Genomic DNA, 14440 nt, shown 5'->3' with positions numbered 1-14440 from the left:
TAACAGACTGAGCTCGGGCGGGATTCTTACATGTATATATAGTCTAGGAACTTAGTGGGGGAAGGTTCAGAGTCGAAGGTTCAAATTCCCCTTTCTAACAAAGAGGCATTTTAATTTTTCAAAAACATCGAAATTCGACGTCCTCTTGCGATATATTTTTTTATTAAATCGACCTTTTGCCTTCAGCATTAGCAATAGTTTAGAAAATAGAAATGTCGATCATTTTCGCCGGTACAATATAGATAAAATTATTAATCAATACAAAAAATTGTTTCGACTATTATTTCGGAAAAGTGCATTTATTTTAGTAGATTTTGAGTGAATTAAGGTGAGTTTAAGAGATACGAGAATAATTCGATGAAATTAATAATAAATCAAACTGAATTTTTAAAAAATAAAGTGAATTCAAAACAATTCAAAAATATGAAAAAAATGCATTGAATTTAATAAGTTTTCAAATGAGTTTAGAAACATTATAAGATATTCAAACGAATTCGTTGTAATTTTTACGAATTTAAGGTAAAAGACTTAAAGATAAAATAAATAAAAAATTTTTAAACCTATTGATTTGAGTATAGTTGAGTGAATTTCGGAGAATCCAACAGGATTTAAAAACAATTCAGGGCGAATTCAAAATGAATGGCAACAAATATTTGAAAACCTCTTAACATCTTTGAAGCCCTATGAAATTCATCACTTCCTGTAAATGCGTTCTTCGAAATCCTTTTAAAAGCTTTTAAAAACCCTTCAAAGTATTGAAATAAATGAAAAAATTGGGAAATCTTTCAAAGTTTCCTAAAATATTAAAAATTCTTTGATAGCTTTTGAAATCCCTTGAAACTTTTTAAATCTATTGAAAATGCCTGGCAATCTTAAATATCCTAAAATATTTAAAATCCGATTCAATTAAAAACAAATTTAATTATTTTTAATCTTTTAAATACCCTAAAATGTTTTTGAAGGCCCTTTTAACTATTGAAGTAAATAAAAAAATATTGGGAATCTTTCAAATTTTCATAAAATATTTTAAATACTTTGTTATCTTTTGAAATCTCTTAAGAATTTTTAAAGCTCTTGAAAATGATTAGGAAAAAATACCCTAAAATATTTTAAATCCTTTGAAATTCCATTAAATTACTCAAATTAATGCAACATTTCTTTGTACGCTCTTAAAATGACCTAAAATATTTTGAATCCCAAAAATCTTTTTCAATCCCTTGAAATTTTTTAAAGTTCTTGGAAATGCCAAGCAATTTGAAAAAATACTTTAAAATATTCCAAATGATTTAATCAGTTTATCAATTTATCCTCAGGATAAATTTAATAAAAACTTTTCAAAATTAAAACAAAAATCATTGAATTAATTATTTCAAATCTCTTCAGATCTTTAATACCCTACAAAATACCTCACTTGTCGTGAATAAATTTTTTTTAAACTCACTAAAATATTATAAAACTTATAAATCCTGTATTTTTAAATTTCTTAAGACCATATAGGTCCTATAAAATCGTTCCTTATCTTCTGAAATTCTATAAAATGCATTATCCTGAAATATTTCAAACGCTTTGAAATCCCTTCAAATTAATGAAATTAATTTATTAATTCCTTGGAATATGTTTAAATTCTCTAAAATATTTTAAATTAAATGTTTTTGAAATGCCTCAGAAGTTTTAAAAATACCATAAAATCTTTGAAAATCCTTCAAATGATTGAAATCTATATCAAATTTCCCGGAATTTCAAAGACCTGAAATATTTCAAAAGAATTCAAGACAATTCAGAAATAGGTATAGGCATGAATTGAATAGTGATTAACCAATCAGTTAATTTATTGAATGAAAAGTGACTAATAGTGACTGTGTGGCATCCCTGATTATTTTTTTAGTTCTTACAAAAATTCCCTGACTTTTGCTATGTCTTTTAATGCCTATTTTTTAAGTTCCATAATGGGATGCAAATAGGGTACCATAGGAAAAAAATTTAGAAAATCTTTTAAAATACCCTAAAATATTTAAAATCCTTTGAAATGCCATTAAACCCTGAGATTATTTTAAAAAATTCTTTTCAATCCTGTGAAATCTGTAAAATCGTTCCATATCTTCCAAAATTGTAGAAAATGCATTATACCGAAATACTTTAGGTACCTCAACTGCATATAGGGTACAGTAGATTCTTTATCAAAATTCCATGACTTTTTCAGGTTTCGTAGCAACCCTGATGTCTCTATGCATAATATTTACGCACAGTAGATAGAATTTCTGAAATAAAAAAACCAATATTATTTTCAACCCATCACTGTGGATTAGTGGATTAGTGGATAGTGAGTAATGGATTCGTCGAGGAAGAAAGTAGACCTCTTTAGCTTGATAACCGTCCACAGTGTTTACTTTACAAGAAAACGTCATACACATTGCTTCATCGCTCATACAAAAAGACCTTCCATGGTGCAGCTATACACGGTAACATATCGTTTATCTTACACGAGATTCAACAAGTATCGAGTAAAAAAGCCGTCCGCGATTAACACGCGGTAACAAGGGAAGTTAAAATATACATACATGTTATTGCGATATAGCTATATAATCTAATAATCTCTAGTTCCGTAACGTAGAATCTTTGTATAAATAATAAATAGAAAGTGTGAAAAAAACGAGTTAATAGCACAATAGTGTCTATATGCGTAGCAGTAGATTGTAGATGTCATAATAGACAAGAGAGAGAGAGAGAGAGAGAGAAAATATAGAGAGACAGGCTATGATGAAAGTGAGAATGAATGGAGAACGAACGAAAGTGTCAGTACTTAAAAAATAATATTCATAATAGTAAAGATGATAATGATTATCATCAGCTGGTTCATTTGGCATAGTTGTCTAGAACATTCTAGCGGTGTAGCGATGGTCAGTGCAGGTCGTCTACCCAAGCAGTTTCTAACGTCTCGATCATCGAACGAACAAAGGCCATCTCTTTTCTTGCATTCTCCAAGATTACTCGCGGATCTTGTGATGTGCATCGCAAAATATTTGGCGCCATCACCATCGCCAAGTTGTTTGCATCCATTTTCGTACGGGCCACCACCTCTGGTCGTGCAAAAATCTATACCAACAAAATATACATTTCATTTTAAACTAGTGCTCAAGTATTAAAGCACCTAGTTTGAGCGCGCCTCGTTTTCCTAACTGTAATCCGTACATTTCTACAACTACTACATTTTTTTAAATATCATAGATATTGTAACTTGAATCGAAAACTGAAATTTAAGCACATGGGGACCCACAGTCGTAAATTGGAACTGTAATTGTTTTTCATTTTTGTTAAAGGCCTGTAAAAAATAAAACGATGTAGATATAATTGAACAACATATATGAAGTATCTATGTTTTTAAATATAATTTTAATGAAAAAATGTATTTTTATTAATTTACTATATAAACATTAAGCCTTTGGCTTGGATTCCGTTCTAAGTCAACTTTACTACGTATGATTAATGTACTAAAAATATCGATTTAAACTTACGGATCTTTTAAAAACTAAAATGGCATATTTTATAAAATGATCTAAGTTTTTGAATGTCACCCTAAGTGACTAATTTTATAGGTATAGTATCGAAATATATTTTATATCTGGTAAAAATTTAAATTGATATTTCTTAATCTACCAAAAAAATAATTTTCTATAGTTTGAAAATGTTTGAAATGTTTGATAAATACATAACTTTTTTAATTTTCAGGGTGGCCGTTTTTATCGAAGGAAAAAATTCCCGGTCGTTTACCTGTTTTTTTCCCGGTTCGCAAACATTTTTGGCGGTCCATGAGATTTTAAAAATCGAAAACTATATCTAAAAATGGTTCCAGTCGAAGTAATAAAAACTGAAGAGCAAATGAAAGCACTCAAACGTAGAAAATTAAAGTTTAAAACTTGTTTCATTTAACAATTTTGTATTAAAATGCCCAATAATTTACACGTATAAAATGGAAGCTACTAACACTTTTCAACTGAAAAATTTTTAATTAAATGCAGTTAAACTGCCAAATTCAAAATTTCAAATGTTTTAAATTGCAGAGTTCAAAGATTTAGATTCAGTTCAAGAAATATGAATCCACGTTATCATTTTCAATGCTGTAAAATGAAGAATCATTTAATGAATTTAAAAATCTTCAAAATTATAGCATTTTAAGACATTTTAAATTCTAATTCCAGCTCAGAATTGTTTAAAAATTGAAAATTCCCTGGTTAAATCCGAAATTTTAATTCTATTAGAAAAATGCCCTGTTCAAGTTCAGAATTTTTATTCTTTTTAAAAATTCTCCATTCCAACTAATTGTATGAATTAGAATTTTTTTGTAAAATTTCCCGCTCCAATTCATAACTTCATTTTTTTCAAAAATACCCTGTTTCAACACAGAATAACAATTTTGTTTTGAAAATTGTTATTCTGCTGGATAATTTTCAATTATAGCTTAGAATTGGTTAAAAAAAGAAAATTCACAGTCCAAATCGAGAATTTTAATTCTTTAAGAAAATGCATTTCAATTCAGAAAGAAAATTATTTTTTTTAAATCCATGTTCAAATTAAAACTTTTAATTATTTTCGAAAATTCTTCACTTCAACTGAGAATTACAATTTTGTTGTAAAATTCCTTGATCAACTTCATAATTTAAATTTTTTCGAAAAATTTCCGTCTCAACTTGAAATTATAATTCATTCTTTTAACGAATTCCCTGTTCCAGCTCGGAATTTATTAACATTTTTTAATTCCCTGTTCCAAGACAAATTATAATTCTTTTTGATCAATTCCAGTTTCAACTCAGAATTGGTTAAAATTTGAAAATTCCTTGCTTCAACTCAAAATTATAATTATTTGGAAAAAATTCCTGTTCCGATTCAGAATTTTGTTCCTTTTCGAAACTTTTCAGTACTAGCTCGGAATTTGGTAAAATTTAAAAATTACAGGTTCGAAGTCACAATCATTATTATTCTGGATAAATTCCAGGTCCAACTATAAAATTGTAAAAAAATGAAAAATTCCCTGTTCAAACTAAAAGTTAAATTATTTTTATTTTATAAATTTAAAAATCCTCAAAATGTTTCGAAATTTTATGTCAAAATCTTGAAACAACTTCATTTTGTTTTACATTTCTCCAATTTTTTTTTTAATTGTACAGAATTTAAAAAGTTTTCTTAAAATCATCCACAAATGTTTTTTCTTCTTCTGAAGCCTGCCAAAATTCTTAAAAAGATTCTAAATTTTTTGATGAAATCTGCCAAAATCTATATTTTGTTTTATATTAGGCCGTGGGCTATTTGCACTAAAATTTTGGTACAAATAGTCGGATTTTTTCGATACAAGTAGAAACTTCCTTTAAATTAGTTGAAATAATTTCAAATTTTTAATTAATTTTGAGTTTTTTCAATTCTTCTAAATATATCTTCAATTAAATCGAATTTTTTACACAAATAATAGATGTTCAATTGTTATTTATACATCAAAATTCAACAATTTGACTTACAAATAAAATTTGGTTAAATATAAAAATTAAAATTGTAGTGTTCAAAGTTTAGTTTTTTAGTTTAGTTTTGATTATTTAATTTATAAATACTTATTTAAAATTAACAGTCAGATAATTCTAAATATTAGGTAACTGTTCTTTTTCTTAATTGAAACATTTCAAATTGCATGGTTTCAAAATAAAATATTTTATACTGAAATTATATTTTTAATTTAATAAAAGCCTTTAATTATAAATATAATATTTTCAAGTTATTTTAAAATTATGAATAGTTTATAAAGTTTCAATACTTATTCTGAATCATCTTGTACAATCAATTATTATTTTCTATTTCTATTCTTTCTCTTTAAATCTTCCATTTTAAACGCTTCTAACTTTGAATTGTAAGTCTTACAAACTGCATTTTTAAATTCTTTTAATTGAAATGTATGTTTAAAAATTAAAAATCTAAAATGGACAATTTGTAAATGTAATAGTAAAATGTAGTAGTTGATATTTTAACCAAAAATTTTTTTTTCATTAAAAGCCATTGAACTAAAATAAAAGGGATGAATTTTCAACAAATCATGTAATTTTTCAAATAAAAAAAAGATCAGCGTTTAACAAAAAATCAAACAAAATCAAATAAAACACCAATTTTCAACTAAGGAGAAGAAACTTCAACCGATAATATTTTAATAGTAAACGGTTGAATTTAATAAAAAATACCATTTTTCTTAAAAACAGTTGGTTTTTTAATTTGACAATATGGTTATTTTTAGTTTTTGTTATAAAAAAAATAGAAAACTTTTGAAAAGATGTACTTTGAAACGTCAATTCAGTAAACAATGTTATGTTTGTGAATTTCAGAACTATGCAAGAAAAACTGACCGTATACTTAAAATAATAAATTATTTCTTTTCAAACTGAATAATTGCTAGTTTGACTATATTTTGCGTTTGAACTAGAAACTTGGATTAACAATTTGTATAAAAGAAGTTATTTTTTATATATGAAATTCGCGCACTCTGGTGTGTGGTGAGAGCTGAGGGGAAATAAATGGACCAATAACATGGAACAAAACTTTATTTCTGTAATATATTTGTAACTAATAATAATTTTTATAATTTTATTATTTCATCAAATAGTAATCGAAAAATAAACACTATTTTTCAAATACACTTACGTATATAGAAAAAAATTAGTTTTTACAAAAATATTAGCAAATAGGGCAAAAATGGACCGAATCCCATGCACTTGGCCCACTGTTTTCCCCTTAGCAGTCAACGAAGAGCAGTTAACTTTTAAGTTGACCGAGAAATTTGAAAAACTTGACTGGGAAAAACGGAGAAATGACCGGGAATTTGAACTCGCCCGCCGATTTCGCCACCCTGAAGATACGAGTTATTAACTTACGTCTAGAACACCGGTAAGTTCTGGAGCGATTTTTTTTCTCGAGAATTTACGAGAATTTAAGCTTTTCACCGAAATAAATGTAAAATTTTGAGCTCAAATGGTTCTGAATACAAAACTGTGATGATTTTTAGTAACTTCGTGAAAATTTTTCTGATTACTCACAGTTGGTAGCATTAAGTAATATAAAAAATATAAATGTAAAAAATTGTAATAACTCGTAAAATAATTAAAACTTTTAAAGACCTTAAGCTTATTTATACGCAATTTTCCATAGTATTTGTAAAAATGATAAAAAATATTTTTAGAATTTTTTTCCACAACAACAAAGTAATAAAATTTCAAATAAGTGTATAGACTTACATTTTTATAAATGATTATTTACCTTATTTGAATAAATGTTAGTAATAATAATATACATTTTGAAAATTTAATTATTTTCAGTTATTCCAATTTTTAGAAAACATCGAAATTTGAAGTTTTTTTGCAGTATTTTTTTATAAAGTTGACATTTTGCCGTCAATTGGGATTTATTATACGCAGAATTTTATTATATTTCGTGTTATAACGTGTTATAACGTTTTTAAAGTTTGTTTTTTGCATTTTTTTTAAGCGACAGGTCAAAACGGATATTATTTAAGAACATTGATCAGACTGAGTAAGTAAAGGACTGGGAAACAAAGAATAGTTATAAATCACAACAGTGATATTTAATATCCACTGTGTCTTTCCCACAAAACTACTTAGATTCTTATAACAGGATGGCCGTTTTAATCGAAGAAAAAAGTTCCCGGTCATTTCACGGCTTTTCCCGGTTCGCAAACATTTTTCACGGTCAATGAAATTAAAAAAATCGAACTCTATTCTAAACATTTTTCCATTTGAAAGAATAAATAATAAATTAAATTTACACGTATGGAACGGAAGGTACTAACACTTTTCAATTGAAAAATTTGAAATGAAACGTAGATAAACTGCAAAATTTAAAGCTTTGATAAATTATAGAGTTCAAAGATTCAGATTAAATTCCAAAAATATAAATCTACGTTAACATTTTCAATACTCTAAATTAAAGAATCAAGCAATGAACTTTAAAAATGTACAAAATAATATTTTTTAAAGTAATTTGAAGCTAGACAAATTAAAAAATTAAATATAATTTTTTTTTAACTTAACAGTTTTTAAATTAGAAATTAAGTTATTTTCATTTGAAATAATTTAAGTATCCTTCAAAAACATTAAAATTTTATTTCAAAATATTGAGAAATCTAAAAATGGTTTGATATTTTTCCAAATTTAAAATCATTTCTGAAATTTTCTTCAAAACGTTTATATATATATTTTTTAATGAATTGAATTTTTCCTACAACTTTTATAAAACCCTGCAAATTAAAAAAATCCTTAAAATTTGAATTTATAAATAACAATAGGAACACTTATTATTTGTAGAAAAAATTAGAGTAGTTTTAAGAGATGTTTAGACGTTTAAAAAATATCAAAATTAAATTTAGAACTTGAAATTATTTCAAATCATTTACAAGAAGTTTGTGACCCGACAAAATTGGGCTATTTGTAACTAATTTTTATGCAAATACCCACAGCCGAATTAAAAATAAAATGCAGATTTTTGCAGATTCCAACCAAAAATTTAGAAACTTTTTAATAATTGTGAAAGGCTTAAAAAGAATGAAAACATTTTCTTAAGATTCCTAGGAAAATTGAAAATGATTTTTCATTTTGAAAAATTATTGTAACAGAAAATTTAAAAAGATTTTAAGAGATTTCCAAAATGATCAAAACAGAAACTGGGAGATTTTAAGGATTTTTTTTTTTAATTTGCAGGATTTTCTAAAAGTTGTAGGAAAAATTCGGTTAATTTTAAAATGTATTTGCAAGTTCTGAACAAAACTGTTAACACACATAATAAGTGTTCAATTGTTATTTATACGTCAAAATTTAACAATTTCACTTACAAATTAAATATTTTTAATCAGAACAATTTAAATTGTAACGTTAAAAGTTGAAAAGCTCTTCGAAATTCTACAAATTCAAAGCTTTCTATGTAAAACAATTCAGTTTCAAACTGTTTACTTTCACATATATTTGTATTCAATTTACTCGTGTTAAATGACCATTGAAATTGTTAATAGCTAAGAAAACAAATAAAAATAATTTATTTATTTATTCAATTTAACATTAAAAAAATATAAAGGAAGACTTAAAACTTTGAATTAAAAATATTGTAATTTATGAATCATTAAAATTGTATTAAGACTTTCCAATTCGAACAGTTACAATCTGGAAATTCTCAAATTTTGAACGGATTTAGAATCGTTTTGTCAAATCAATTATTGTTCAGTTTTTTATACTTTAATTAATTACAAAAATCAATCTTGGGCAAATTTTTCTTCTTAAAATTCTTAAAATTCTCGGTCAAGAAATAAATTCACTGTCATTTCCCGGTCTCCCGGTTCAGCGGCCATCTTGTATAAGCATTTTAGCTGTTAGATTTGTTCACTCCAGAAACTAGACAGTGAGGATATTTAGGAACGGCTATGAGACTAAGCAAGTTTAATTACAGTATTAATTATCCAAGACTGATCAACGAACTGTTATAGATTATAACCGATAAGTCACAGGAATGAGATTTAAATAATACTCACTGTGCTACGTTAACTATTTATTTTCGGCCGAGTATCATAGGTACTTAGTTTTGCTAATACGAAAAATGATAATTATTAAGAAGTGTAAAATTTTACTTAAAACTTGTTCGAAACTGAAGTTTAATCATGTTTGCAAGAATTTAGGTCTTCGCTAAATAAAATTCTATTCTGAAAAATATGAAGTATATTGTATATATAGAACTAAAAAATAACTTTAATTCCTCCTTTTTATTGCTATTTAGGTTTAAGTGCATTGACTATAAAGGTTCTTTAGCTTAAAAACCCAAAAATAATAGCAAAAAATGCAAGTTTTCGTAAATTTTCACATGCTCGGTAACATACGGTAACGTTTTCCGTTACCTTCTCCAAATCTTTGTTACCGAGAATTTTCAAACTCTAGTTAGGCAGCACTATTTCTATTGACGAACTGCACCGGCACGTTTTTTTCATTGAATGTGCAGCCAAATACTGTCTTTCCAAAAATTTCCCTTCCTTTTGAGAGACAAATTCGAATATCTTAATTCTAATAGCTGAACCCAATTCTTTAATATCTAGATTTTAACATCCATTTTTCTCCATAAAGGGAATGGATGAAAGTGAATATTAAATAGGAACATACCTGTAGAAAGTGTACGAGATGACAGAGAACTCTGCGATTAAGGTCAGGAAGTCTATCGACTACGCCAGCTATATTAGCAGCGGAAGCTTCTTGATCATCGTGTCGCATGGAGACACATTCATTGTAAAAGGAATCTGGTATCAGGGGTTCGTAAAGCTCTCGAACCCACAATTTCAAGAGGGACGCAGGCGCGTGAGCGTCCTGCGAAGCTGCCAATATTGCACCGTCCTCGAACCTGTCCAAGCAAGATTTCAAAGCACTGACTTCGTCAGCATCTGCCGATACTCTGAAGATACCCTCAGTCACTGTTCCACCTCGAACCAAAACCTGACGAGTCAACGTAGTCTGAACCCAAGGCAATTCTCGTTGCGGAAAGCGATCTCGCTGCAAAGCCATAACTTCGGACAGCGTTGCGCCAAACATAGAAGCACGAAAGATTTGTAGCTGCAAAGACAATAATCAAATTTAATTTAATGTGAAACAGTATCAAATTAGAAATTTACACTCTAAATAGAGCTGATGCAACAACAAAAAACTGGACTTCTTTCAAGTTTCAACTGAAAATCTGAACTTTCTTTTCCTAACCTAACGTTTCAAGTAAGAATTTGTTGATGAAAAATTAGATTTCCATGAAAAAACAAACAACGAATTTTCACCAAAGTAATGAGTTTTAAAATAAAATGATGAATCTTCACCTGGATAAATCAATTTTGAACAAAAAAGTTGAATTTAAAAAATTGTTTAACCTTCAACTAAGCAGTTTTATTTTCAATCAAAAAGATAAATTTTTAACTGGAATCAACCCAAAAAATTAATTTACAAGCAAGAAGATTAATTCTCAAACAAAAAGAATAATTTTCTACCAAAAAATACGATTTTTCCATAAAATCCGTGAATTTTCAAATTAAAAAAAAAAATTTCACCAAATACTGGAATTTTAAACTAAGAAAGATCAATTTTCAACAAAAAATATAATAGTTAAATTTTTAGTTCAAGAAATTAACTTTCAACCAAACTGATGAATTTTCAACTAAAATTATATATCTTCAACTGGAATAATTGAAATTTGAACCAAACAGATTAATTTCCAGTCAAGAAGATAAATTTCTGCCAAAAAATACCAATTTTCAAATAATAAAAATTATTTGTCAACCAAAAACTGAATAGTTAAATTATCAGTTAAAAAAATTAATGTTCAAACAATTAAATGAATTTTTAACTAAAATGATGGAATATTCAATTGAAATAATAGATACATTTTCAGTAAAAGAAAAATAATTTTAAACAAAAAATCAACCAATTAAAAAAAATAGTTACTATTTCAAACAAATTTATGAATTTTCAACTATAATTAAAAATCTTCAACTAGAATATTTGAATTCCCAACCAAAAAGATTAATTTTCAGACCAGAAGATAAATTTCTGCAAAAAAAAAAACGAATTTTCTACTAAACAAGATAAATTGTCACCCAAAAATTGAATAGTTAATTTAACAGTTAAAAAATTAAGGTTCAACCAAAGAGATGAATTTACAAGAAGATTAATTGTCAAATAAAACAAAAAAATTACTTTTCACCAAAAATGCGCTTTTTCAACAAAATACGTGAATTTTCAACTAAAAAAAGAAAAAAATTTCAACCATGTATTTGAATTTTTAACTAAAAAAGATTAACTTCAACCAAAAATAATTGAATTTTTAACCAAAACGATAAATTTTTAACCAAGAAGATCAATTTCTGCCAAAAAAAAACGAATTTTCAACAAAAAAAAAAGATAAATTGTCAATCAAAACATGCATACCTAAATTATTTATCAGTTTCAAAAATTAATGTTTAACCAAGGAGATGAATTTTGAACTAAAATGATGGAATATACAGTTGGAATAGTAGTTACATTTTCTGCTCAAGAAAAACAATTCTAAAAAAAAAACTAATTTAGAAAAAAAGCTACTACTTCAAACAAAGTGATGAATGTTCAACTAAAATTATGAATCTTTAACTATAATAATTGAATTTTCGACCAAAAACGTGAATTTTCAGCGAAAAAGATCAATTTCTGCCAAAAAATAAGAATTTTCTAATAAACAAAATAACTTGTCAACCAAACATTGAATAGTTCAATTATCATATTTAAAAATTAATGTTCAACCAATGAGATGTATTTTCAACTAAAATAACAACAAAAACTAATTTAAAAAAAAACAGCTACTAATTCAAACAAAGTGATGAAGTTTCAATTAAAATTATGAATCTTCTTCTGGAATAGTTGAACTTTGAAGCAAAGAGATGAATTTTCAACTAAAATCATGAATCTTTAACTAGAATAATTAAATTTTGAACCAAAAAGATTAATTTTAAGCAAAAAAGATAAATTTCTGCCAAAAAATATGAATTTTTAGAGAAAAAAAACGCAACCAAAGAAAAAAAGAATTTTCAACGAAATAGCTAATTTTACAACTAAAAAGAAATTACTTTTCAATTAAAATTATGAATCTTTTCAACCAAAAGTAATAGTTTTAAACAAAAGAGTTTAACTTTCAACCAAGTAGTTAAAGTTTCATTCCAAAGAAGAGGAATTTTGAACAAAAAATGTAGTAGTTGATATTTCAACCAAAAACAGATTTTAATATTTAATCAAAAACAAAAAAGGACTTTATATCATGATAGTACCTATTCTTCTAAAAAAGGTACCTTTTTTCAAAAATAGGTTAAAGAATAAAATTTTATAAGTTTTTAACTTTTTATTTGGCTGCGCTGAAAGCTACGACTGAGTCATAAAAAAACTGAGCAAATAACGTAAATATGTAAATTACTGTTTAGTGTAGTAAATTTGAATAAAATTCAAGTCAAATAAAGTTACTTTTGTCCATAGTAAATGTCAGATTCTTCCTAACCCTTCTACTGAAACTGAATTCTCAATCATGTGCATGAATTTGGCAACATTTTTTTCTTCACGTATTTTAAATTACATCTAATCGACATTATGGAAAACCGACAATGCTTTCGAGACTTTCGCTACACACCTCTTTTGTAGAGAAGGATTAATAATTTATTTTTCTATTTTCTCCAAAATAAAGTATTGAAATCATGTGCTTTTCACTTATGTGAATAACAGACAATATATCATTGAAAAATATAATTGTGTTAAATCATGAAACAATCCTATTCAGTGTGACCGTTTTAATCTCATAACAAAATTCCCGGTTTTTTCCAGGTTCGCAATCATTATTTCACTGCCAATGAAATTCATAAGTAATAAGAACTGAGCTGCAAATAGTCCTAAGCAATTTTAAGTTAGAAATATCAAAAATTGAACGATTACATTTTTGTTATAAGCTGAACACTTGTTAAATTAAAAGTTAATCTATTTTTATTTTAAATAGTTTATAAATCGTTGAGAAGCTTCGAAATTTTATTGAAAATTTTAGAAACATCTACATGTTGTTTCAAATTTATTAAAATTTTAAATTATTTTTTTTCAGTTTCTAAACATCTTTTTAAATGATTTGAATTCTCCCTGAAAGTTTTTTTAACCTGTATAATTCAAAAATATTACCTTAAAATTTTCCAGATTAATTTTTGAGAATTTTGGAAATGTTTTGAAATATTCTGTTAAAATTAATTTTTTTATTCTATTGAAGCCTTTCATAATTCTTACAAAGCTTCTAAATTTGGTGTTCGAAATGTGCAAAAATCTATAGTTTGATTTTAATTAGACCCTGGGTTATTTTCATCCAAATTTCGGTACGAATAGCCGGGTTTTGTCGGAATACATAGACATTTCGTAAAATTATTTGAAATAATTTAAAATGTTCATTAATTTTGAATCTTTGCAGAACATCTAAATATATTTTAAACATACTCGAATTTTTTTTGGAATTGTGTACCTAGGCGTGAAATATTTTTTATATATAAAAATTCATGAATTTTACTTGTAAATTAAATTTTTTCAAATAGAATGATTAAAATCGGATAGATCAAAGTTTAGTTTTTTATTATGTTTTAAATATTTGATTTATAATTACTGATTTTATATAAAAAATCAAATATTTGAAATTTAATACAAGCCTTTAATTATGAATATAAATTATTTTGAAGTTATTTTAAATTTGAAAACAGTATCTATATAAAGTTTTAATCAGGCATTTCCATTTCATTAATTCCTTATATGGGGCATTATTCCTCAACTGCCCCAACTCAAAAAGTCATGTTTTTCGATTGTCTCTAAATTCTGGGAATATGTTCGCCTACCCAACAGTA

General features: G+C 26.2%; 1 protein-coding gene across 1 annotated transcript in view; it reads right to left on the bottom strand.

The window, feature by feature from the left end:
* Positions 1-2357: 2357 nt before the first annotated feature.
* LOC117176034 (rho GTPase-activating protein 39) overlaps positions 2358-14440 on the bottom strand; it is a 69360-nt gene continuing 57277 nt past the window's right edge. The window contains exons 8-9 of the mRNA XM_033366008.1: positions 10182-10625; positions 2358-3093 (exon numbers count right to left, since the gene is read on the bottom strand). Of these exons, the coding sequence (XP_033221899.1) occupies positions 2899-3093; positions 10182-10625 (639 nt within the window). The 3' untranslated portion in view covers positions 2358-2898. The remainder of the gene's footprint in view (positions 3094-10181; positions 10626-14440) is intronic.

Source organism: Belonocnema kinseyi, chromosome 7 (assembly GCF_010883055.1).
Source record: "Belonocnema kinseyi isolate 2016_QV_RU_SX_M_011 chromosome 7, B_treatae_v1, whole genome shotgun sequence".
Classification (NCBI taxonomy): Eukaryota; Metazoa; Arthropoda; class Insecta; order Hymenoptera; family Cynipidae; genus Belonocnema; species Belonocnema kinseyi.
Note: the sequence above shows the minus strand (reverse complement) of the source record. Positions and strands in the feature narration are given on the sequence as shown.